Source organism: Mustelus asterias, chromosome 5 (assembly GCF_964213995.1).
Source record: "Mustelus asterias chromosome 5, sMusAst1.hap1.1, whole genome shotgun sequence".
Lineage (NCBI taxonomy): Eukaryota > Metazoa > Chordata > Chondrichthyes > Carcharhiniformes > Triakidae > Mustelus > Mustelus asterias.
Genome location: NC_135805.1, coordinates 72,186,962 through 72,213,478, shown reverse-complemented (window position 1 = coordinate 72,213,478; position 26,517 = coordinate 72,186,962). Strand labels below are relative to the sequence as shown.

The following is a 26,517-nucleotide window of genomic DNA, read 5'->3' as shown; positions in this document are numbered from 1 at the left end:
AAATGCCGTCAGTCAAAGAAAACATAATCAGTTAAAACAAAACAGGTTGGTGAAATTTTGGCCAAAGTTTTCTGGCTGTTCATGCCCCTCAAGCAAGGACGGAGAATTTGGCGCTCAGCCAAATCTCCGATCACTGCAGCGGGACCAAAGAATCCTGCTGGCATGAACGGCTGGAAAATTCCAGCCTTTATCTTTGAGAAGCCAATCTAATTTTTCCCCGCACTCTAAAATGAAAGAAATGCTTGCTTCAACTTAAGGTTGCAATCGCTGGCTTTAAGCTGGTGTATAAATCTGAGCCTCTCAGTGTCTCTTGTGAAAATGATATGTACACATGTCATGTAATATTGCACTTCAGTGGCCTGTTATGATGCATTGTTCTTGTCCTCACATTCTGGCGGTTTGGGTGGTGCTTCTGAAGAAGATGCTTTTTCTTCTTCTCCTTCATCTGGGATCAAATCAAGAAGAAGAAATAGAATTAGAAATAAGGATATATATCTCAGTAATCTCTTGCTTTAAAAATATCATTGTGGCTACTGATTTTGTAATTTGAAAACAAATACTGTAATAGTACACTTTGTTTTGAATATTTAGGATTTATGCAGGCTTTGTTGTAATCTTAACAATATTGTCCAGACATCTCAGAGAGATGCTCAAAAATCCTACTTTTTACATCTAATATCCTTCGTAACCAGATAGAAAACAACACCAGTATTGAATTTATTTTGGTAGGGTTGATCTCAAAGTTCATTTGTTCTTGTTTCGGGAAAACTTCACCCAGGAGATCATTCTCCTGGATTTTTGGGTAGTAAAGCTGCAGCTACATGACCTCTTGTGAAGAAATAGTCATTTTTTCTTAACAAATTTGCAGGTGAAGACAGAAATATCCAAAACTTTAACTAAATGTGAAGAGCACTTCTCACACCTGTCAGTCCACCAGCTCCTTAAATCATGAGCGATATTGTCAGGTATTGATATCTCATTGGTGGCCTTGATGTTTCACACTACGGGCCCGATTTTACCATTTTCATTCGAAGTGCCGAATCTGGGGGTAGTACAGATCCGACTTAGAAATCTGCTTTCAGGCACCCCCATACGCTCTCAGCCATCTCCAGTCCAATTCGCGTTGTGGGCGGGGCTCAGTGCGACCAGAACGATCGGAGCTCTGAACTGCGCATGCGCAGTTAGAAAAAAAATTGAAAAAGCGCACCCATGTCAGATCGCTCCCGGGCCGGAGAAAGTGGTCTGGATAGTGGGGGGGGGGCCTTATCCAACCCCCCTGCCACCCAGACCAATCACCACCCCTGCCCCCCTCCCCCCCACCGATTGTCCGCAGAGTGGCAGCGGACCCCCCTGCCCCCCACCAGAGATCCATCTGCCCCCCCCACCAGAGATCCATCTGGCCCCCCTACCAGAGATCCATCTACCCCCCCACCAGAGACCCATCTGCCTCCCCCACCAGAGATCCATCTGCCCACCCCCCCCCGAGATACATCTTACCCACCTCCCTCTTCTCCCCCCCCCCCCCCCAAAGACAATGATCTGGCCTCACTCCCCACCTCCCCCCAGACGACGATCTGGCTCACTCCCCCCCGCCCCCCCAGATGATGATCTGGCCTCACTCCCCACCCCCCATCCCCATACAAAGATCTGGCTCACTCCCCGCCCCCCAGAGAATGGTCTGGCCTCACTCTCCCTCCCCTCCAGAGGAACATCTGACTCGCCTCCTCCCCCCCACCATCGGACAATGGTCAGCCCTCCCCCCCGCCACCAGACAACAATCGGCCCTCCCCCGCCAGAGATACATCTAACAGGCCTCCTCCTCCTCCCCCCCACCAACCAGACAATGATCTGACCTCACTCCCCTCCTCTCCCCTCCAACCAGAGAATGATCTGCCCCGCCTCCCTCCTCCCCCCCACCACTGATCTGAGCCAGAAAGCCATTGGAAGCACTGAACGCGCTCTTCAGAAGCTTGAGCACCCGACTCAGATTTTTATTCAGCAGGTCCCTAAAAGCGTGGTTCCGGATTGGTAAACGCGGTGGTAAAGGGGGAAATGCTGATAGAGTTAGGCGGGCAGTTCATTAATTGAATTTAAATGCATGCAAATGCTCTCGGTAAAGTGGCAATCTGCGTGGACACGGGTGCAGATCGCGATAAAGGCCTCACACCCGACTTTACCATGATTTCGCGCCCGAAAACGGGCGCAAATTGTTGGTAAAATCGGGCCCTACATTTACACTCATTCCAGTATAAATATGCTGCAAAGATTTCAGGACAGATTTGCTGAGATTTCTTACTTGACTTCAATGCGAACCATCTAAGTGGTAATACAGTGAGACCAGCAGAATTGGCTGAATGCTCCATTTTCTAGATTTTTAAATTTATCTTAACTTTGCAGTTCGTGCACAAGAAGGGTCGTTAGATGCTATGATGCACTTGATGATGTTCCAATATACAATATGGTCATGTAATAATGCAGGCTTATGCCTGAATCCCAAATCCCTATGATTGGTCATAACATAGGGAGTCGGAAACAAGGGAGGGATAGAAATTGGGAGGAAAAATGTCATAGTCTCCTTCAATGCATCACTGTGTGGTTTGCTTACGAGTGAATTCGGAAAATCTTGGGATCCGATAATACCTTGGGGCAGATTCTCTACCTAGCTATCTCCTCGGCTACTGAATGTTTCAAACATTTTACTTCTGTTTTTATTTTATTACACAACCATATCGCATATTGGAACATTATCAAGTGCATCACAGCATCTAACAACCCTTCTTGTGCACAAATTGCATAGTTAAGATAAATTTTAAAAATCTATATCTCAATTATCTGTAATATTTGATGATAAAGCTAAAAGCTCAGTTGCTGAACAGTAGCTCCTACAATGACTAACTACAGGACATTTTTGGTTGAAATCCCTACCTGTGCTTATGCATAGCTCTGACAACTTGTCCGGTAAATCAGCTGAATTGGCTCCTGTGGGAGAGCCAAGGATATCAGGTAAGGCATTTCTGCGGCCTGCCCGACCTGATGAAACAAAATCTGTCACGCCAGGCTCCACATCAGTCATTTCTGAGTCGTCTCCTCATAGCAACAACTGAAAAAAATAAGGAGAATTATAACATATTAGCACTTGCTGTTTATCCTGTTTCCTCCAACCCCACCCTCTATCAAGCCAGACCCAGAAATAAACTCAGCACTATCCTGCTCATGAGCAGTGCACCTATAATAGTCCTAAATTGTTGATCCATGAATAAACATATATGACATTACTGTTCGACAATTAAATTATCCAGATTCACCCAAGAGATATGAGGGTAGATTTTGATCTCACGCAATTGTCTGTTTTACATTTTTTCTATTTTTTTATTTGTCAGATGTCAGCTGCAGATTTATTATCACACAAAGACATAGGCTGGATTTTTTTCACTGTTCACACCAGCGGGATTTTTCCATCCTGCTGCAGTAAACAGGGATTTGGCTTGTTGCCAAACTCTCCATCTTCGCTGCAGCGGCAGTGTGGCGTGAATGAGCGGTAAGATCATACTCATAATTTACCCATTAGAGTTCATGTGGAAAAGTTGGGAAATTGAACTGTCTGTATATTGCAGTTTAGTGGCATTTTTTGTTGTTATGGAAAAGTCTGAGTCAAGATTGCCTTATCCAAGTTAGGTAGCAAATAGGAACAGAGAATCATAGCAAATAGGTGCAGGAGTAGGCCATTCAGCCCTTCAAACCTGCTCTGTCACTCAACCAGGTCATGGCTGATCATCTGCCTCAGTGCCATTTTTCCATACTATCCTCGTATCTCTTGATGTTTTTAATATATATCAATCTCTGTCTTGAATATACTCAATAGCTGAGCCTCCACAGTCCTCTGGGGTAGAGAATTCCAATGGTTCACCATCCTCTGAGTGCAGAGATTTCTCCTCATCTCAGTCCTAAATGGCCTACCCTTTATTCTGAGACTGCCCCGCAGTTCTAGAATCCCCAGCCAGGGGGGAACATCCTTCCTGAACTTACCAAGTTGAGCCTTGTAAGAGATTTGTAGGTTTCAATGAGATCACCTCTCATTCTTCTAAACCCTAGAGAACACAGGCTGAGTCTCCTCAATCTCTCTGAATTGAACAACCCTGCCTTCCCATGGATCAGTCTGGTGAACCTTCATTGCACTCCCTGGATGACAAAAAATATGCTTCCTGAGGTAAAGAGACCAAAACTACACAAAATACTCCAGGTGTGGGCTCATTAAAGTTCTATACAATTGCAGCAAGATATCTTTACTCCTGCATTCAAATCCTCTTGCAATAAAGGCTAATATGCCATTGGCCTTCCTAATTGCTTGCTGCACCTCCATGTTAGCTTTATGGACTCCATCGGCAGGGGCAGAAAATTTAGTGAGCCCAGATAATTGAGTCGCAGGCTTGCTAAAGGGATGCAGAGCATCTTCTGCATGTGATAATCAGCCTTACGCTGTTCCTTGGAGCAAGACTGATTTCGCTGTAAAAAATGGATCAGGAAGATCATGACCAGCCGGAATGCCGGTCACGAATCCCGTTTTTCCCTCCTGATGACATTTCCCGGCCTGTTGAGTTGCTCGAGTAGCACAGCGGGCCGAGAAAATCGTGCCCCAGATGTTTGAGAGGGTGTGTAACTTTCCTTCTGCAAAAGTTGTGACAAGGAAAGGAATAAAGTTTAGTCTGGTGAACAGCATTGCTTTGGAATGAGATGTTTGTTCCATCTGTAAAATAAAACAATGATTGTATTCTTGTGTGGAGTTGAGGCTGGGATCAGACCAGCCATGGTCTTGTCATGTAAAAGAATGGATTTGAAGAGCTGCATAAACTCTTGCTCCTAATTCTTGTGATGCATTCCATGAGGCTGCCTTGCACCCGAAGCTGAACTTTGAACGAACTGCAGTTTTGCTGAACAGTCAAAATGGTCTGACAGCAATTTAAAACTTGTGGCAGGACTTCTCCATTGGAAGATCTAGGACAAGGTTGCATCTGTTACACACAAAACATTACACACAAGTCTACATCTATACATGAATATGTTTAGTGCTTTCACAATACAATGGTGTGGATTTTCACAATGATAGAGTGCCTCCAATTTCACAGGGGCGGGAGAGGGCTGGGTCGGCATTTGCCCCTGCCCATTTTGCAGCGACAGCTGCCCATATAAAACAACAGTTGCCTCCAGTCATGTCTGATTTTCATTGGCCAGGACTGGGAAACATGACGTGTGCAGAGTAGACCTGGTAAGAGGCGGCCTAAACTTTGCAGAGTCCTTTGGAAAGGTCGGATATCGTTTTGGAGAGGTAGGGTATCCCTTTAGTTATGGTTTAGCTGCCTTCTGGAGGAGAGAAGCTGCCCTCTGGGAGGGGCAAGTTTCTCTTCGTGATTGTTAAAAGTGGAGTGTGCATAAAAATTGCATAAACTCATTGAAGTTTTCAAGGGAGCTGTCAAGAAGAACTGTCAAAAGTGTCAAAAATAAGTGTTTAAAGTAAGGTTGTCAAAGAGTGATAAAAATAGATCATTGCTTGCTATTTCATTTTGTCTGTCCAAAAAATCCTGAGGCCTTTCATTACTAGATTTGGATGGCATGACTGATTTCACAACCTTCCATTTCAGAGTTTGATTGACAGCTCCAAGTGGTTATAGACTCTATGAAAGCCAAATTAGAAATTCCAAAGCTTGTTTTTATAAGGGTTACGAATTTAAGTAACAAAATGGGCCAAATGGCCTACTTCTATGCTGTCATAATTCTGTTTGTTCTGAAAATGGAATATGTAGTTGAGGGAATATATATATAATGAGTGAGATTTTATGAACGTGAGTGATTTTTTAAAATAAAGCCTGCAACAGACACTTCAAACTTAATTTTATTCAATCTCAGCCTGGGTCCGGCGGTCTTCCAATGGTGGATACTGGGTGAGTTGGCATTCTAACTATAAGGGCAAAGGGTGGTGGTTGAGGGTTATAGGTTGGAGTAAGGACTATAGAGGGCCAAGGAGGGTGGTGGTGGGCATAGATTGGCATGAAGGAAATTAGGAGTTATGGGGTGGGTAGAGAATCATAGGTTGGCATGAAGGGTATGACAAGCCAATGGAAATGGGTGGAGAGCATGGATGGTGCTTGGGAAATGTATGCGGGTGAAGGGGGTTTGAGGTGTGAGGACTAAAGGGCTGTTTTTCATTCTAATGCTTTTAAAAAAATCTTTTTTGAAGTTCCAGTGCATGGAAGGAGGCCTTCCACCCAGCTCAGCTCCAGACCTGGCATCCTCCGCATTCATTCCGGGGTCACCCAGCCCAGTTCATAGAGAACCCCATCACCCCAGAACAAAAATCCCAATTTCCAGGGCACAGTCTTGGGATTGTGGAAGTGTGAAATGTCCTAACTCTGTGTTCCCGACTGAAAAGATTTCTGCAGCAAAATGGCCAATATCCTAGTTCTTATGAAGAACAATAATGGGCATTGTAATACCGTGGTATCTCAACTATAATGTATCGTTAGTAGACTCTTGTAAGTGACCAGAGAATATTGGAAGATAATTCTATCTCCAATGAAATTCCTGATTTTCGTGAAGATGTTCACATATCCATGCAGACTAACCTCACACAAATCTATTACCAGCAGATGTCACTATTCATTCAAAAACAGAATGAATAACATTCATTGCTGATAGGTGATTAAAGGAACAATTGAGGATGTCACTCTGAAAATTCAATACCTTACATTAATTCTCCAGTGACCAATCGTCTGACCTGCTACCTATCTTTGCATAGTTGTGTGCTTTTTCCTTAAGTTTGATGCTTTATTTAACTTCCTTAGTTAACCACTAAACACTGGGTGCTTATGATAAAGAAACGGCAATGATCATGGATGATTTTAATCTACATATAAACTAGAAAAATTACTTTGGCAGCAGTAGCCTGGATGAGGCGTTCATAGAATGCTGTTGAGATAGATTCTTAGAGCAGCACATTCTGGAACCAACCAGAGAGCAGGTTATATTAGACATGATTTTATGTAATATGACAGGATTAATTAGTGACTTCAAGAGTAAAGGTACACCTAGTTGGCAGCGACCACAATATATTAATGGTGGGTACTCCCCTTTTAGTAGGAATATATTCTGAGTATTCTTGAATATCCCCTTAAATGTCTGCCAATGCTTCTCTATTGATATACCCCTAGCCTAGTGTCCCAATTCACTTTATCTAGCTCAGTTTTCATGCTCACATAGTTGCCCTTATTCAAGTTGAAAATACCTAGTGGGTCTTAGACCCAGTTATCTCCCTTTCAAACCAGATGTAAAATTCAATCATTTTGTGGTCACAGGAGATTCCTGCATTGCCTGCCTAACTCTCTTGTTCTGCCTGATGGTCACCCATTCCCTTCCTACCTGTGGAGTCTGAGCCTGCAGTGTAACCACCTCTCTATACATGTTATCCACGATACTCTCTGCCACACGGATGCTCCACAGTGTCCCTAGCCGCTGAAACGCGGGCTTCCAGGAGCTTAAGCTGGAGACACTTCCTGCACACATGCTGGCTCCAGGCACTGGAAACTTGCCCGGCCTCCCACATGGAGGACAAAGAGCAGACTACAGCTTGGAGCTCACCTGTCATGTCTCATCTCTTTAAATTAAACTTTTGAAATATGTTTTGTTTCAGATTATATCCACTTCTCAAGGGCTATTCTTTCTTGCTCCTCATTACTACCGAATATAACTTTTACAAACTATAAACCACAGAAATTAACTCTGAGATTAAAAGTGATAAAATTTCACAGAAGCTAGTACATCTCCAGACTTCCTCCCTGTCGACACGTACATAAGCCTTCTTTAGATTGACGAATACAAACATATAAAAATATGGACAAATATAGTTTGGGCTGACCTCTTGATTACCTTCACCTCCAAAATGGCAGACAGGAAGCACAAATCATTACAAGCTTGGAAGTGGGCCTTCCACCACGTTGAAGCCTGCAGTGCATCCAGGCCACACATCTGAAATAGACTTTAGGCACTCTGCATATTTAAATAAGGAGCCACTCTCCAACCTGTTTAGCCATCATCATGATTTCCTGGGTTCCCCTTTAATTATTTTCCCAAGGGCCAGTGTTGGTGTTACAACAGCTGGATCTCCAAATCATCCTAATCTTCTTTGCTACTAAGCTGCCTGGGACACCTCTTAGTTGTCTGCAGCTGGCTGGCCAGATACTGGGTGCTTTGTCATTAATTCTAGCTCACCTTTACAAAAATACATTTCAAATGTACAACAGGCCTTACAAACGCATTTGTCATTGAACAATGATATATTTTTTGACATGGAACAATGATGATCTATAGAATGAAATAATGTAGTGCCTTTAACCAATTTCCATTTCATTCATATAAATGTTTTTTTTACATTAGTGTAAAACATGGGTGGAAACAGATGGTGTCTGGTAATTTCCACATTTGGTCCAAGCAGAATTTATTTTGTATTTTTGTTCTTGGGGTGTGAGCGTCGATGGCAAGACCGACATTTGTTGCCCTTTCCTAATTGCCTTTAAAAATGGTGAGCTGGTTTCTTAAACTACTGCAGTCCATGCGATGTAAGTACAACCATAACATTGTTAGGGAGGAAGTTCCAGGACTTTGACTCAGCGACACCAGAGGATTGACGAAAGAGTTCAAAATCAGGATGGTGAGTGACTTGGAGGGGAACATGCAGGTGACGGTGTTCCCACGGGCAGGATTCAACGGAGGGTGTCTTTCAGGGGTTACAAAAGTGTCCTTGTGATATTATAGATTTTGTAATAAATGGATATTTGGAGCCTTAAAAGTGACTGCCAAAAGTCAACTGACCTTTTACTATTGCAATGTTTAGCTTGTAGAAGGCTCCAAGTGGATTGCAAGTAGTCGTATCCAGACATGTGAAGACATTTAAAATTCAGTGCACATTTCCACAGGGGTAAATAGAAACATGTTGACAATGGCTTCCCTGGAGGTATGAAATGCTCTTTCCTAACCCTTCAAACCTGGAGGAATGGGATCCATTCAGGCTAATGGCTGAGTCATTTAAAAGGTAAATTATCTCAGCCAAAAGACAATGATAGGACTATGACCCCAATCCTGAGCTAACTCAATACCTAATATGGAAGCATGATTCGACAATTTGGGATAGCAGCCATTTTGAGTTTTGAACTAAATGAAGTCTGGTCATTTTGTGACAGTGTGAAAAACAGTATCAGCGCACAGCTGAACTAGCCATGAGCTACATGTGAAAGCTTGGGTTCCCTGTCTTTAGGAGTTACAGAGGCAGAAACCATCTCCGGTCTGCTGAGAAGAATCCAGCCAATGTTCAAGTGTTGGTATAACCTCAGTTTCCAGTAGGGAAGGAAGCCTTTACTCACTCACAGCATCTGCTTTACTTATTGAGTCCACCCTCAAAGGAAAACTCTGACTATTCGACGTTAAAAGCCATTGCAGCTGATAAACCAAGCCTCATGTTCAACGCCTCCCAGAAATTGATCTGAAATTTCATCTTTATAAGTATCTTTTAACCTCAACGTAGTTACTTAGTAACTTTGGCTGGAATTCTCTGGCCATTTATCCCCTGCTGCCACTGCCAGCCAAATCTCCATTCACTGAAATGGGAGAATCCCAGAAGTGGGCAAAGTCGGAGGATCTGGCCCTTTATTATTTTTATTGAAGTGACTTGCAGCAGTGCTTTGTAATTAAACTAACCTTTTCTGGTTTCAGAGAAAAGCTTTGCTGTTGGGTTATTTTTAAATTGAAGCACTCACCATCAAAAACATACCCAGACACATAAACACCTGCTCAGACACAGATGCACAGATATATATATACATACACACACACATGCCCAGACACAGATGTACACACATATACACATTCACATATACACACAGCGGCAGGCTGGGATCAAGGGCCCAGAGACAGAAGTCTCGCCTGCAGAAAGCTGCTGATGGAGGCAGTGGTTGCTGCTGGTCTGCATTCACTCAAGGTTCAGAATTGTTGATGGTCCAGGTGAGGGCAGCAGAGCGATGATGCTGATTGGCTGTTTCAGGTAAGATTTGCATAGGCACAGCCACTGCTACCAGAAGGTGGATCTTCAGAAGACACCCTCCATCTTCATGTGAAACCATGTGTCCAGGTGAGGGCAACAGAGTGGTGATACTGATTGGCTGTTTCAGGTAAGATTTGCATAGGTGCAGGCACTGCTACCAGAAGGTGGTTTGTGGAGGAGTAATTGTAAAGGGATAGTAAAACCCCAAACACTACTTCACTGCTTCCCTCCTTACATCCTCTTCTAACTGAAAAATTGGTTGGTCTTTTGGCTAAGATCAAGTGTAGTTATGTGGATGCTGCACTTGGTTGAGGTCATTAGGTTGCATTTAAGTTTCATATGAAGCAATTTTTAAAAGTGGTATTTTGGCTAAGATGCAAATGAGATCAAGCATTGGAGGAGGAATTCTCCACCTACTCCAATCAGCTTGGCTCATGTAGATCAGGCCCAGGACAGGGTAAATGGTCGCCTGCCCTGTCTTGTCAGCTTGGATTGGAAATGTCTCAACTTGTTGAGACTCTGAATTGGACTTGATTTGATTGAATTGGAAAAGTATTTTTAAAAACTGAAAAATTGGTTGGCCTTTTAGCTAAGATCAAGTGTAGCATCGACATGCTGTGCTTGGTTGAAGTCATTAGGTTACGTTTTAGCTTCATTTGAAGCAATTTTTGAAAGTGGCATCTCGGTCTTTTGGCTAAGATGCAAATGAGATCAAGCCTTGGAGGAGGTGCAATGCCTACTCCAATCAGCTTGGATCATGGAGGTCAGGCCCAAGACAGGAGGTGAGAGCTCTGTCTTGTCAGCTTGGATCGGTAATGTCTCAACTTGTTGAGACTCTGAATTGGACTTGATTTGATTGAATTGGAATAAAAATATAAAAAAAACCTGAAACATTGGCTAAGATCAAGTGTAGTATTGACATGCTGTACTTGGTTGAAGTTATTAGATTACATTTTAGCTTCATTTGAAGCAATTTTTAAAAGCGGCATCTCGGCCTTTTGGCTAAGATGCAAATGAGATCAAGCCTTGGAGGAGGAGCTATGCCTACTCCAATCAGCTTGGATCATGTAGTTCAAGCCCAAGACAGGAGGTGAGAGCCCTGTCTTGTCAGCTTGGATCGGGAATGTCTAAACTTGTTGAGACTCTGAATTGGACTTGATTGGATTGAATTGGAATGAAAACAAAAAAACACTGAAAAGAAAGTCACTGGGAGGACCACAAGCAGGGGAAACGTGAGTTGAAATTCTTTTATCTGGAAAAGGGCAGAATGGCAGCTCGGGCAGTGGTATGCTCCTTTTGCCAGATGAATGTGTGGCTTGAGAGCTGGTGCAGGGGGCAGGGATTTAGATTTTTGGGTCATTAGGATCTCTTCTGGGGAAGGGCTGACCTATTCAAGAGGGACAGGTTACACCTGAACTGGAGGGGGACTCATTTCCTGATGGGAGATTTGCTAGAGCCACTCGGGAGGGTTTAAACTAGATTGGCGGGGGGAACCAAAGCAGTAGGGAGACAGAAGAGAAGGTTGAGGAAACAAATAAGTTAAAGAGAGCACATTAAATAGTTAAGGCAGTGTCAGCAATCCTAAGACTAGACAGATCAGGCAAAAGCAAGACAGAGAGCAAGGGAAGTCCAGATTAAACTGCATTTATTTCAATGTAAGCGGCCTGATGGGCAAGGCAGGTGAACTCAGGGCATGGGTGAGTACATGGGACAGGGATATTATAGCAATTACTGAAACATGGCTAAGGAAAGGACAGGACTGGCAGCTCAATGTTCCAGGGTACAGATGCTATAGGAAAGATAGAACAGGACATAAGAGAGGAGGGAGAGTTACACTTCTGATTAGGGAAAACATCACGGCAATACTGAGAGGGGATATATCCGAGGGTTCGCCCACTGAGTCTATCTGGGTTGAACTGAGAAATAAGAAGGGGGAAATCAGGGTTGTACTATAGGCCCCCAAATAGTTGGCAGGGAATTGAGGAGAAAATATGTAAGGAGATTACAGATAGCTCCAAGAAAAATAGGGTGGTAATAGTAGGGGATTTTAACTTTCCCAACATTGACTGGGACAGCCATAGTATTAGAGGCTTGGATGGAGAGAAATTTGTTGATTGTATTCCGGAGGAATTTCTCATTCAGTATGTGGATGGCCCGACTAGAGAGGGGGCAAAACTTGACCTCCTCTTGGGAAATGAAGAAGGGCAGGTGACAGAAGTGTTAGTGAGGGATCACTTTGGGACCAGTGACAATAATTCCATTAGTTTTAAGATAGCTAGTGAGAATGATAGGTCTGGCCCAAAAGTTAAAATTCTAAATTGGGGCAAGGACAATATTGATGGTATCAGGCAGGAACTTTCAGCAGTTAATTGGATGAGTCTGTGGGAAGGCAAAGGGACATCTGGTAAGTGGCGGCTTTCAAAAGTGTGTTAGCCAGGGTTCAGGGTAGACACATTCCTCTTAGAATGAAGGGCAAGGCTGGTAGAAGTAGGGAACCCTGGATGACTCAGGATATTGAGGCCTTGGTCAAGAAGAAGAAAAAGGCACGTGACATGCATAGGCAGCTGGGATCAAGTGGATCGCCTGAAGACTATAGGGGGTGCGGGAGTAGATTTAAGAGAAAAATCAGGAGGGCAAAAAGGGGACACGAGATTGTTTTGGCAGATAAGGCAAAGGAGAATCCAAAGAGCTTCTACAAATACATAAAGGGCAAAAGAGTAACTAGGGAAAGAGTAGGACCCCTTAAGGATCAATAAGGTCATTTATGTGCAGATCCACAAGAGATGGGTGAAATGAATATTTCTCATCAGTATTCACTGTTGAGAAAGGCATGGATGTTAGGGAATTTGGGGAAATAAATAGTGATGCCTTGAGGAGTATACATATAACTGAGAAGGAGGTGCTGGAAGTCTTAAAGCGCATCAAGGTAGATAAATCCCTTGGACCTGATGAAGTGTGTCCCAGAATGTTGTGGGAGGCTAGGCAGGAAATTGCGGGCCCCCTAGCAGAGATATTTGAATCATCGACAGCCACAGATGAAGTGCCTGAAGATTGGAGGGTGGCAAATGTTGTACCTTTGTTCAAAAAGGGCTGCAGGGAAAAGCCTGGGAACTACAAGCCGGTGAGTCTCCCATCTGTAATGGGTAAGCTGTGAGAAGGTATTTTGAGAGATAGGATCTACAGGTATTTAGTGAGTCAAGGACTAATTAGGGACAGTCAGCATGGCTTTGTGAGTGGAAAATCATGTCTCACAAATTTGATTGAGTTTTTGAAGGGATAACCAAGAAGGTAGATGAGGGCAGTGCAGTTGATGTTGGCGACATGGACTTTAGCAAGGTCTTTGACAAGATCCTGCATGGTAAGTTGTTGTATAAGATTAAATCTCATGGGATCCAGGGTGAGGTAGCCAAATGGATACAAAATTGGCTTGATGACAGAAGCCAGAGGGTGGTTGTAGAGGGTTGTTTTTCAAACTGGAGGCCTGTGACAAGCGGTGTGCCTCAGGGATCGGTGTTGGGTCCACTGTTATTTGTTATTTATATTAATGATTTGGATGAGAATATAGGAGGCATGGTTAATAAGTTTGCAGATGACACCAAGATTGGTGGCAAAGTGGACAGTGAAGAAGGTTATCTCGGATTGCAACGGGATCTTGATCAATTGGGCTGAGGAATAGCAGATGGAGTTTAATTTAGATAAATGCAAGATGATGCATTTTGATAGGTTGAACCAGGGCAGGACTTACTCAGTTAATGGTAGGGCGTTAGGGAGAGTTATAGAACAAAGAGACGTACATGTTCATAGCTTCTTGAAAGTGGAGTCACAAGTGGACAGGGTGGTGAAGAAGGCATTTGGCATGCTTGGTTTCATTGGTCAGAACATTGAATACAGGAGTTGGGATGTCATGTTGAAGTTATACAAGACATTGGTAAGGCCGCACTTGGAATACTGTTTACAGTTCTGGTCACCCTATTGTAGAAAGGATATTATTAAACTAGAAAGAGTGCAGAAAGGATTTACTATGATGCTACCGGGACTTGATGGTTTGAGTTATAAGGAGAGGCTGGATAGACTGGGACTTTTTTCTCTGGAGTGTAGGAGGCTTAGGGGTGATCTTCTCATGGTCTATAAAATAATGAGGGGCATAGATCAGCTAGATAATCAATATCTTTTCCCAAAGGTAGAGGAGTCTAAAACTAGAGGACATAGGTTTAAGGTGAGAGGGGAGAGATATAAAAGGGTCCAGAGGGACAATTCTTTCACACAGAAGATGGTGAGTGTCTGGGACAAGCTGCCAGAGGTAGTAGTAGAGGCGGGTACAATTTTGACTTTTAAAATGCTTTTAGACAGCTATATGAGCAAGATAGCTATCGAGAGATATGGGCCAAATATGGGCAATTGGGACTAACATAGTCATTAAAATAAAAGGGCGGCATGGACAAGTTGGGCCGAAGGGCCTGTTTCTATGCTGTAAACCTCTATGACTCTATGATGGATGTCATGATGTGGAGATGCCGGCGTTGGACTGGGGTGAACACAGTAAGAAGTCTCACAACACCAGGTTAAAGTCCAACAGGTTTATTTGGTAGCAAATACCATAAGCTTTCGGAGCGCTGCTCCTTCGTCAGATGGAGTGGAAATGTGCTCTCAAACAGTGCACAGAGACACAAAATCAAGTTACAGAATACTGATTAGAATGCGAATCCCTACAACCAGCCAGGTCTTAAAGATACAGACAATGTGGGTGGAGGGAGCATTAAGCACAGGTTAAAGAGATGTGTATTGTCTCCAGACAGGACAGCCTGCAAGTCCAGGAGGGATCCTGGAGGGATCCTGGACTTGCAGGCTGTCCTGTCTGGAGACAATACACATCTCTTTAACCTGTGCTTAATGCTCCCTCCACCCACATTGTCTGTATCTTTAAGACCTGGCTGGTTGTAGGGATTCGCATTCTAATCAGTATTCTGTAACTTGATTTTGTGTCTCTTGCACTGTTTGAGAGCACATTTCCACTCCATCTGACGAAGGAGCAGCGCTCCGAAAGCTTATGGTATTTGCTACCAAATAAACCTGTTGGACTTTAACCTGGTGTTGTGAGACTTCTTTCTATGACGGATCCCAGGCCACAGGGGAGTGATGGCAGGATGGGATGTTTCATGAAAGGGTATCTTGGGTGTTGAGGGAGACCCGCAGCAAGGGAATGGTGGACCCCCTTCTGATACTGCATTCCTTGATCAGGAACTGAGTGCTTTTGAATGATGGGTTCCTCCTCCTTCCCCCTATCCCCCACCCCCGCCGCCGCCGCCGCCGCCGCCGCCGCCACCACCACCACCACCGCCGCCACCACCACCGCCGCCGCCACCACCACCACCGCCGCCACCACCACCACAGAAGCCCACAAGCTGTTACACACAGGTTTGCTTGTCAAGCTTCCCATGGTGAGCCATCACTTGCCTATGGGTTAATATTGGCTGTAGATGATAAGCCCCTTATGTGGGCAATTAATGGCCACTTAGGGCCTTAATTTGTAATAAGCAGGAAATCAGTCCACTGGCCTTTCTCACCACAGACCTAATCGAGGTATAGTTTGAAGGTGTGCAGTCCCCAGCACAATCCTCCCACCTGATTAAATGCCCCAGTCACCAAACACACCATGGGGGTGACGGCTTTAACTGCTATCCCATGCAACTAACCAGGTATTGAATAATATACTGTTTGTACTCTCCACAGAAAGCATAATCTTAGAATAACATTCAGTAGCAAATATCATTGGCAAAGATTTCAACACAAACATAAAATTAGTTGTGGCAATAAATCGTATGAAAGCCCAGCACAAACTAAATGATCATATTTTATTGATCAGGAACAGAAAGCAAACAGTTATTCTCTGCCTTCTCCTACATTGTGCAACCAGACGTCTTTAGGAAAACTTCACTGGGAAGATTGCAGTGAGGAAGGAGTGAACAATTAGCTCTAATCATTGACTTGTCAAAGCCGTTTTGCTGAAAATCATTTAAAATGTAGTGCACATATGTCTATTCTCAAGTTTAGGTGTTAGAATGCAGTGTTTAGTCTTGTTTTCACATTGCGTTCTTGGATGTGAATGCCTCCCCTCGGGGACACTAGCTGACTGTCTGGAGAATTCTTAAACTAGGTTAGAAAATTTGCATTTTAATGCCTCATTTAAATATTACTGAAAGCCACCTGTTTAATGGCTAAATCAAGAATTACATCAGAACTGGTTTCTTAATGATCCATTAACCACACACAACTTGTCATTTGTTGCGTTCCTTTTTTTAAAAAAGCTTTTAAGTTGACGAGTCTCAATGCTGGGGAATGGAGCATTTTCTAATTTTAGACACTGTTTAGATGCAGAATAAAACTCTTCATTCTCTGCCCTAACAAAGAAGCAATACATCTACATCAAATTGCTCTAGCGAAAAGAAAACAAGTTCCTTCTCTGAGTCTCACTTCATAACTTGAAATCTCAAGGTCTGGAATCTTCATTACCTCTCTCCTCAATGTCAATGTTAAGTGTAAGGTGACCATAGAACCCCTCCAGGGCAGAAGAAGGCCATTCGGCCCATCGGGCCTGCACCAGCAATCCCACTCAGCCCCTATCCCCGTAACCCCATGTGTTTATTCTGTTAATCCCCCTAACCTACACAATTTGGGACACTAAGGGGCAATTTAGCATGGCCAATCAACCTAACCCACACATTTTTGGAGTGTGGGAGGAAACTGGTATACCCGGAGGAAACCCACGCAGACACGGGGAGAATGTGCAAACTCCACACAGACAGTAACCCAGGGTGACTAACCAGGGTGGCACTGCTGCCTCACAGCACCAGGAACTCCGGGTTCAATTCTGGCCTTAAGTCACTGCCTGTGTGGAGTTTGCTCATTCTCTCCATCTCGACGCGAGTTTTCTCTGGGTGCTCCGGTTTCCTCCCACAGTCCAAAGATGTGCGGGTTAGGTTGATTGGCCATGCTAAATTAACCCTACTCTCAGGGGGATTAGCAGGGTAATGTGTGGAGTTACGGGAAGAGGGCCTGGGTGGGATTATGGTCAGTACACACTCAATGGGTTGAATGGCCTCCTTCTGTATTGTAGGGATTCTATGATTCCTAAACCACTGTGCCACCGTGCCACATCAACATCAACATGGGGCAGAATTTAATGTACCCATATCCACTCCACTGCTCCCAACCAAGCAGATGAGTTTGGAGGCCGTGTTTTGGGCAGGAGAATGCAGGTTGAAGATCCCACTGTCTTCCTGTCTCCCTCCGACACTCATCATCCAGAGGCCACCTAGCAAACCCTGTCTCCTCACTCACCTGAAGAAGGAGCGACACTCCGAAAGCTTGTGCTACCAAATAAACCTGTTGGATTTTAACCTGGTGTTGTGAGACTTCTTACTGTGCTTACCCCAGTCCAACGACGGCATCTCCACATCCTAAGAGGGGGGTCAGGCCCCTCATTCACAGGCTCTCTATTGCGAATAAAGGGGCCAGGCATTGGGAAAGGTGGGGCAGGAAGCCAGCCCCCAGCCCTTGCTGTCAATCCCCATCCCTCACTACCGGGCAAGCAAATACTCCCTACGACTCCCACCTCCTGTTTCCGGAGGATCCATCACTGATCCTCTGGGTGCAATACCAGTAGTGGCCACTGCTCAGCTGGCATCGCTGTACTGCAGAGTTGTTGATCATGGATTATCCATCCCAGACATGACAGTATGGGAATTAAATAACCCCAGGGGAGCCAAGGGCCCCAAGTTCCTGATGCCAATTAGAAACTTCATTCTGTTGGGGGCTCCTGGAGGGTGGGTCAGCAGGAGTGCAACAAATTTCATAGTGGATGGGAGGTCACCCCCACGGCCCACATTAAATTCCGGCAATAATTTAAAAATCCAGCCTCACCAGTGATCTACATAGAATTATATATAGAGTGCTATAGTACAGAAGGAGGCTATTTGGCCCATCATGCCTGTGCTGGTCTTTGAAGGAATTATTCAATTAGTTATACTTTCCCTTACAGTCGTGCTATTTTTCCCCTTCAAGTACATATTCAGTTCCTTTTTGAAAGTTATTATTTGTAGCATCCTTTCAGGCAGTTCATTCCAGAGCCTAAACTTCCTCCAATTAAATATTCAACAGGTTGAAGCCTTTGTTTTAGGTTCCCAGTCCAAACATTGCCCTTAGCTATCAATTCGCCATCCCTCTCCCTGGCAACTCTGAGATTAAGCCGGTCTGTTTGCAACCTTGGTTTCACATTTGGCCTTCAAATGAGCTTCTGATCTATTATTTGCGCCATCACTAAAACCGTCTATTTCCAACTCCATAGCAACGCCGACTTCACCCCTGATTCAACTCAGCCTCATTTGCTGTAAAAAGCTTCCTTCAAATCTTTGTTACCTTTGGATTTGACTATTCCAGTGGAAGTCCTGGCTGGTCTCCCAGATTCTACCTTCTGTAAACTTGAGTTCATCCAAAACTCAGCTGCCCATGTCTTAATTCACACCGGGTCCCACACAACTATTACCCCTGTACCTGCTCACCTTCATTCAATTCCAGCCTTGGGTAACAGTGTAGAGTTTGCATGTTCTCACCGTGTCTGCGTGGGGTTGCTCCGGGTGCTCCGGTTTCCTTCCACAATCCAAAGATGTGCAGTTTAGGTGGATTGGCCATGTTAAATTTCCCCTTAGTATCCCACAATGTGTAAATTAGGGGGTGATTAGTGGCATAAATCTGTGGGATTACGGAGATAGAGCGGGGAGTGGACCTGTGTGGGATGCTCTTTCGATGGGACAAATGACCTCCTTCAGCACTGCAGGGATTCTATGATTGGCATTAATGCTATTCATGTAGTAATCTTGCTTTAGGCTGTAGGTCATGGGAACAGACTAGATTACAGATATAGATAAAATAACAGAAAATAAATGAAAAACTCGCCAGTGACCTGTTGGTTAAACAAACTGCTCAACAAAATACAATATAATGTCACCAAGTAAATCACTGAATTGACAAGGCAAAATTGAGTTAGAATTTAAGGTGATTTGATGTTATAATTTTGCTATTTCTCTTTTTTTTAATCAAACATTTTCAAAAATTAATTTCCAGAGAGATAGCTGTGCTTCCAGTTAGCTGGGGCTGGAGTTTATAAACTTAGGATAGTGGACCCGAATGTTAAGCAATTTCCCTTTTATCATTGGGAAATAATGTGAATGATTTCATTTACTCCTGATCTCTTTAAATCCACGGAAATGGACTATGCTGACAGACAATCTCTTTTGATGTAAACTACTAATTTTACTAAGGAGATTATACCGAAACAAAAATAGAACAGCAGATCAGATAAACTACCTATCACTGAAAAATAAATGAATCCTTCCTCTGAGTCCACCATCATGAATTCTTTTAACTTTCTATAAATCTTTTAACCCGAATTATTTAACTGAAGTTTGCCTCATGATTTGGCTGAAATAAACAAACTAAACTATCTCAAGCAGCTCTATTTATTCATCCAAGCTTTGGCAGCTCGGTAAACAAACCAAGGTAAAGGTACAATGGTAGCAATTCACGTTAATACAGTGACACCTACTGTACAGATATGGTACTTTGAAATCTTATTCACTTCCAAACCAAACAATAAGTGGTTTTCGTTATTTGGGACATTATACAGTACTCAGCAGGTAATCTCACGAGGAAAGACGGTCACCATTCTACATTAGCCAAATTACAAAGATGTCTGATTTTCCTACATATGTAACTAAAGACTATAAGAATATAATTCTATAATTTGTTGAAATTCAAGGGCAATAATTTGCATTTATATAGCACTTTTAATAAAGTACAACATCTCTGGGTGCTACACAGGAACAAATCGGAGCCACATAAGCAGATATTAGGGCAGTTGACCAAATGTTTGGTCAAACCGGGAGGTTTTAAGAAGTTTAAGGATTGCCTTAAAAGAGGAAAGAGAAGAATGGGCTCGGAGAGGGAGTTCCAGAGCTTAGGGCCGTGAGACAGCTGAAGACATGGCCACCAATGATGGAGCAATTAAAATTGAGGAGTCATTGAATAAGAAGCCACAATTGGAGAAGTGCAGATATCTCAGATGGTTGTGAAGCTAGAGGAGATTGCAGAGACAGGGAGCTGAGAAACTATGGAGAATTTGAAGACATAAGATGATAAGAAATAAGAGCAGGCCTTTTAGCTCATTGAACCTGCTCTGAATTTGAAGTGATCTGAATCTGGCTTTAACAGTACTTTCTTGCTTGGCCTCCATAATTCTTGTCAGTTAAAGATCTGTCTCACTCAGCCTTAAATATATTCAATCAGTCAGCCTCTAGTGCTCACTGTGGAAGAGAATTCCAAAAACTAATGATGCTCTGAGTGAAGGAATTCCTCTTCATCTCCTTCTTAAATAGGAGACTCCTTTGACAAGATTTACTGCCCAACCTGCCGCAAAAGGGGTGGCACGGTGGCACAATGGTTAGCACTGCTGCCTCACACTGCCAGGGACCCGGGTTCGATTCCTGGCTTTGGGTGACTGTCTCTGTGGAGTTTGCACGTTCTCCTCATGTCTGTTGGATTTCCTCCGGGTGCTCTTGTTACCTCCCACACTCCAAAGATGTGCAGGTTAGGTGCATTGGTCATGCTAAATTGCACGTTTGTATCCCAAGATGTGTAGGTTAGAGGGATTAGTAGGGTAAATGTGTGAGGATAGCGTTTGGGGTGGGATTGTTGTTGGTGTGGACTCAATGGGTTGAATGGCCTCCTTCTGCACAGTAGGGTTTCTATGATTTCTATGAAAAGATGACCTGCCATTGGCAGGAGGTGGGATCGTCTGGTCCTGCCATTGTCACCGGATTTTCCCATAAAAGCCACCTCTCGCTGTCGTGAAACCCATGGCAGGGGTGTGGTATTGGCGGGACCAGAAGATCCCAACAGCATGAATAGCCGAAAAGTTCCATTCCTTGTCTTTAAATTGTGCCCATAGCCCTAGATTCCCCCTGAGGAAAACATCAGCGTCTACCCTGTCAAGCCCCCCCACCTCCCCAGAAACGTACATGCTTCATTAAATTCACCTCTCATTCTTCTAAACTCTAACGAGTATACGTCCAATTTATTCAACCTTTCCTCATTGGCAACCCTTTTATCTCAGACATCAGTCTAATGAAACCTCTCATTGGCGGCATAGTGGTTAGCACTGGGGCCTCACAGCGCCAGGAACCTGGATTCGATTTCCGGCTTGGGTCACTGTCAGCGTGGAGTTTGCACGTTCTCCCCGTGTCTACGTGGGTTTCCTCCCACAGTCTGAAAGACGTGCTGGTTAGGTGCATTGACCCGAAAAGGCCCCGGAGTGTGGCGACTAGGGGAATTTCATAGTAACTTCATGGCAGTGTTAATATAGGCCTTACTTGTGACTGATAAATAAACTTTAACTCTAAACTGCTTCTAATGCAGTATATCCCTCCTTAAGTAAGGAGAATAAAACTATACAAATACCCCAGGTGCAGTCCTGTATAGTTGTAGCATGTCTTCCCTTAGTTGTACTATCCCCCATGTAATAAAGGCTACAGTTCAATTTGTTTTCCTAATTACTTGCTGTACCTGCATACTAACATTTTGTGATTCAGGTACGAGAAAACCCAGACCCATCCGTACTGCAGCATTCTGCAGCCTCTCTCTGTTTACAACCTGTTTTTCAGTACTTCCTGCCAAAATGGACAACCTCACATTTTCCCACATTTTGCTCCAACTGCAAAGTTTTTGTTCACCCACTTCACCTATCTATATCCATTTTGCAGACTCTTTGGCTGGGATGTTCCTGCCCTGCTGTGAGAACGTGCTGAGCCAGCCAAAAGTCTATTGACTTTGGCAACATCAGTACATCTCCCCAATTGGTGGGACCGGGAGATCCTGCCATTTGTATTCTCCTCACAACTCGCTTTCCCACCTACCTTTGTATCATCTGAAAATTTGCAAAACAAGGGTGATAATATGAAAATTGAGGCATTGTTGGACTGAAGTCAATATAAATCAATGAACACAAGGATTTGAAGAACACAATGAACACATGTTAATGAAATTTGGTGCAAGTTATGATACAGGACGCAGAGCTTTGGATGATCTCATTTTATATGGAAGATGGGGTAATCATCCAGCAGTGCTTAGGAACATAGTCAAGTCTAGAGTTAATAAAACTATGGTTCATGGTTTCAGTAGCAGATAAGCTGAGGGAGGGTAGAGAAGGGCAATATTATGGAGATGGAAATAAGCAGGCAGTTATGTAGTAGAAGCTCATCTCAGGGTCAAATACGACACTAGGGTTGCGAAAGGTCTGTTTCAGCCTTACCAGGGAGAAGGGTGAAGTTGGTGGGTAGGGAGGAGAGTTTACGGCGGGGCCTATTCATCCAGTACTGGACATCAGACAAGCAATCTGGCAATCTAGAGACAGTGAAGGGGTGGAGAGAGTTGGTGGTTAGGTAGAGCTGGTATTGTGAGTGTGGAACCTGGCATTGTGTTTTTGGATGATGTGGCCACGAAGAAGCATGTAAATAAGAAAGAGGCGCCAAGATTTCCTCCTTGGGGGATATCAGTGGTTCAGGAATAGAAGCCGTTGCTGGCAATTCTCTGGATACAACTGAATAGATTAAAATGGAACAAGGAGAGAACAGCTCCAATCAGCTGAACAACAATCAAAATGTGTTGGAGGACCTAAAGAAGAATAAATGTGCATTGGAGGCAGTACAGCTGAGGTTCACTAGATTAGTCCTGAGATGAGTCCTATCTTGAGAAGTTGAGTAAATTGTGTCTATACTGTCTGCATTTCAAAGAATGAGGAGTAATCACATTAAAATAGACTAGATTCAATGCAATCATCTGCAATAATATTTTAGATGACAAATTAAGCTCATTCCATGACATGAATGGACTCCAGAGGTTAAATATAGAGACAGGCAAAGATGTTGATCTCTTGGCAGAGTCTGAGGGGATATTGGCAAATATGGTGAATTGGAAGGGATGGAGATCGTCAAATTTAACCTCCAATAGGCGTATTGGGTGAAAAGATTGGGGAGAGGAGGTTGGGGCATTTGGAATGGATGCTCCTAAGGCAGAGGTGATGGGCGTCTCGATGGGTCCTTCAGAGAATGCTGTAGGAGGCACAAAGAGTGGCTGTGGTCTTTTCTGAATAGAATTCAATCCTGGGACAGAGGCAGGCGTGTAGGAATCCAGCAGAGGAACATCAAATCAGACATGATTTTAAAGCCTCACTCATCCCGAAACCGTAAAATCCCACCCGAGGTCAACGGACTTTTCCATGGTCCAATTCCCGTGGCGGAATGTGCACATGAATAGACACAGGGGTGGATTAGGATTAAACATGCATTATTAAAGATTAGGAGAGACAAGCCCCAGTTGAGGCCAGGGACCAGACGATACAAGAGTGTTTTACAATCTTGTTAACAAATTCCTGTGTGTATATAATCAACTAACCATTCAAAATAAATAGTGGAGAATTAGTTAGCATAACAGCATTTTTCATGATGTTACACAGACTTTGTTGATTGCCTGGATGCAGACAATGCTACACCACATGTGTTCTCCAATGATATCAATAAAGAAAGCTGTTGGGGCGGTGCTAGTGGTGGTTTGCGGTTCTCATGTCTGTCCCAGGGAATCAGAGTAAATCTGCCTAGCACCACCAGAAGCAGGGCTACACAAACAAATTTCTCCCCCATTGAGATGCATTTAAATTGCAGTACAGGTTATTAATTGGCCTACTAATTAAAATCCCTTTAACTTTCTAGAAAGGCAGTAATATTTGAGAGATAAAATTTGCTAATTTCAAAAAAAGGAGAAAGGCACTTACTTATTCTTGCGTACTTTAATATTCTACATTAGGCTTTTCCATCTCATGACTTAGCAAAGGGAGATAACAGGGCATCTCACTTGCAAAGGTCACCCAGGAATAATACTTCTTTTTCAGAGATGAAATAAAGAATGCAAGGGATTTTTTGATCAAGTACATCATCAAGTTCTCCCATCAAATAAATACTCTTTACATTGAGGAATTGAGCTTACTCAGCAAGATGTCTGAGGTAACATCCTTGCTTTCTGTGGAGTTGATCTCAAATTGGGCAGTGGTAACTATGATGTAATGTCCTGGCCCCAAAAGCAGAATAACAAAAACCGCCAGGCTTCTTGTTTCTGTTTGTCAGTGAGCCTTGTTGGAAAGTGCATATGGAGACGAACGAGGGGACAAGTTTAGGTTTTTCTGTATTCCTTCTATGAATGAATATGCTGCCAAAAGTTACTGACATGGTTCATAGATTGAGGTGAAGATTTGGAGGGAAACCCAAGCCTGTGAAAATGTACTGCAGCAACAATGGAGTGAGTTTTCCCAGCCCTTTGGAGATGGGGTTGGAAGTAGGAGAGTGCTGGGAAAATACGGGGGTGCCATGTAGGGATGGCTCCCCAATGCATTCCTGCCGCTGATGAACTTTCCCAGGTTTGGGCTGGTATCAGGATTAACTGCCTGATCCATGGAACCAGGCAGCTGGGAAGGGTGGTCAAGGCTCCAATTAGGGGGGATTTGGCAGTGTCTGCAGAACATAGAACATAGAACAGTACAGCACAGAACAGGCCCTTCGGCCCACGATGTTGTGCCAAGCTTTATCTGAAACCAAGATCAAGCTATCCCACTCCCTATCATCCTGGTGTGCTCCATGTGCCTATCCAATAACTGCTTAAATGTTCCTAAAGTGTCTGACTCCACTATCACTGCAGGCAGTCCATTCCACATCCCAACCACTCTCGGAGTAAAGAACCTACCTCTGATATCCTTCCTATATCTCCCACCATGAACCCTATAGTTATGCCCCCTTGTAATAGCTCCATCCACCCGAATAGAAACATTCCCAATGGTGGAGTGGTCTAAGTTTAAGAAACTTGTCCCACTTATTTTATTAAATAGGCCTTTTATTTCAAACAAACTGTGATATAGTGTCAAGTAAGTTAAGAAATATGAAGGAATAAGTGAGGCAGCAATGCCTCTGTCAAAATGTAGTTGCATATTGCACCAACAGATTAATTTGCTTTATCTAGAATATAACAATGAACACAGATGTCAGAACAAGTGCAAATGTTAGTCAAACTTTAACTTAAGTATTGTGAAATATTTATACTGTGTATCTGTTAGTTCAACAGAATATATTGATTTCCTAATTTCCATTTTCCTAGCGAAATTTGAGAATCTGCTTTCTCCATGATATATTATTAATGCAACAGAACTGTATGCTTGTATTAACCTTGACACCCCTTGAACTCTCTGTTACCTGGATCATCTTTAATGCATGCACCTTACCTTTCATTACTATTTCAACAAGCCTGACAAAGATGCGAGTGAAGGTATGAAACAATCCTTCCAGAGATTTCTTTTCCGATCTGACAAAAAGTCTTCCTTAATGATAATATTAATTTGCTTCACATAGAGGACTCTATCAACAAGATAGACTTAATTAATGGATTGGATTTGATAGCTGATGCTGCATACAGTGATACAGGGTTGGGCTTCTACCTCATGTATTATTCCACTTTGTTTGAATTACTTGTTTCCAATACTTAAGTCAAACAAATGAAAGGCATGGAGTTTTAATTTAAGACATTTCACGCTGAGTTCAGAAAATAATTGTTCGCTTGTTTAGTATGCACATTCATTACACTATGTGACAGCGTAGCTAATAATTTAAGTGCTTTCACTTAGTTGTCCATTTAGTGCATTTTTGAAGCATCAGCTGTTTTGAATAATGGTTAGTTCCCTTGGAGTCTGAAGTAAAATATTAAGTACTTGGAAAACTGTATTGATAGCTGCTATATTTTTCTTTGAGAATCTTTTCATAAAGGAGCAGGACATAATGGCATTTGGCATTTAATGTAGTTACTGCCTGAAGTTATTAATTTCAGATTTGACCTTGATATGAACACCATTCAATAAATTTTGGATTTTTTTTATTCCTTTACAGGATGGGGCTATCACTGGCCAGGCCAGCATTTACTGCTCATCCCTAATTGCCCTTTAGAAGGTGGTGGTGAGCAGCCTTCTTGAACCGCTGCAGTCCCTGAAGTGTAGGTACACCCACAGTGATGTAAAGGAAGGAATCCCAGGATTTTGACCCTGCGACAGTGAAGGAACAGTGATATATTTTCAATACAGGATGGTGAGTGACTCAGAGGGGAACTTCCAGGTGGTACCTATGTACACACTGTCCTTGTCTTTCTAAATGGTAGTTGTCATGGGTTTGGAAGGCAATGAGTTTCTGCAGTGCATCTTATACATAGTACACACTATCTACATCGCCACTCTTAATCAGTGGTAGACAGAGTGAATGTTTGTGGAAGGAATGCCAATCAAATGGGCTGCTTTG

General features: G+C 43.3%; 1 protein-coding gene across 1 annotated transcript; it reads right to left on the bottom strand.

Moving 5' to 3' along the window:
* Positions 1–362: 362 nt before the first annotated feature.
* pkib (protein kinase (cAMP-dependent, catalytic) inhibitor beta) lies at positions 363–3,073 on the bottom strand. Its single transcript, XM_078213705.1, has 2 exons — positions 2,926–3,073; positions 363–445 (listed from the first exon to the last, which is right to left on the bottom strand). The coding sequence occupies exons 1-2, from the start codon at positions 3,071–3,073 to the stop codon at positions 363–365; spliced, it is 231 nt and encodes a 76-aa protein (XP_078069831.1).
* Between the last annotated feature and the right edge of the window lie 23,444 nt (positions 3,074–26,517).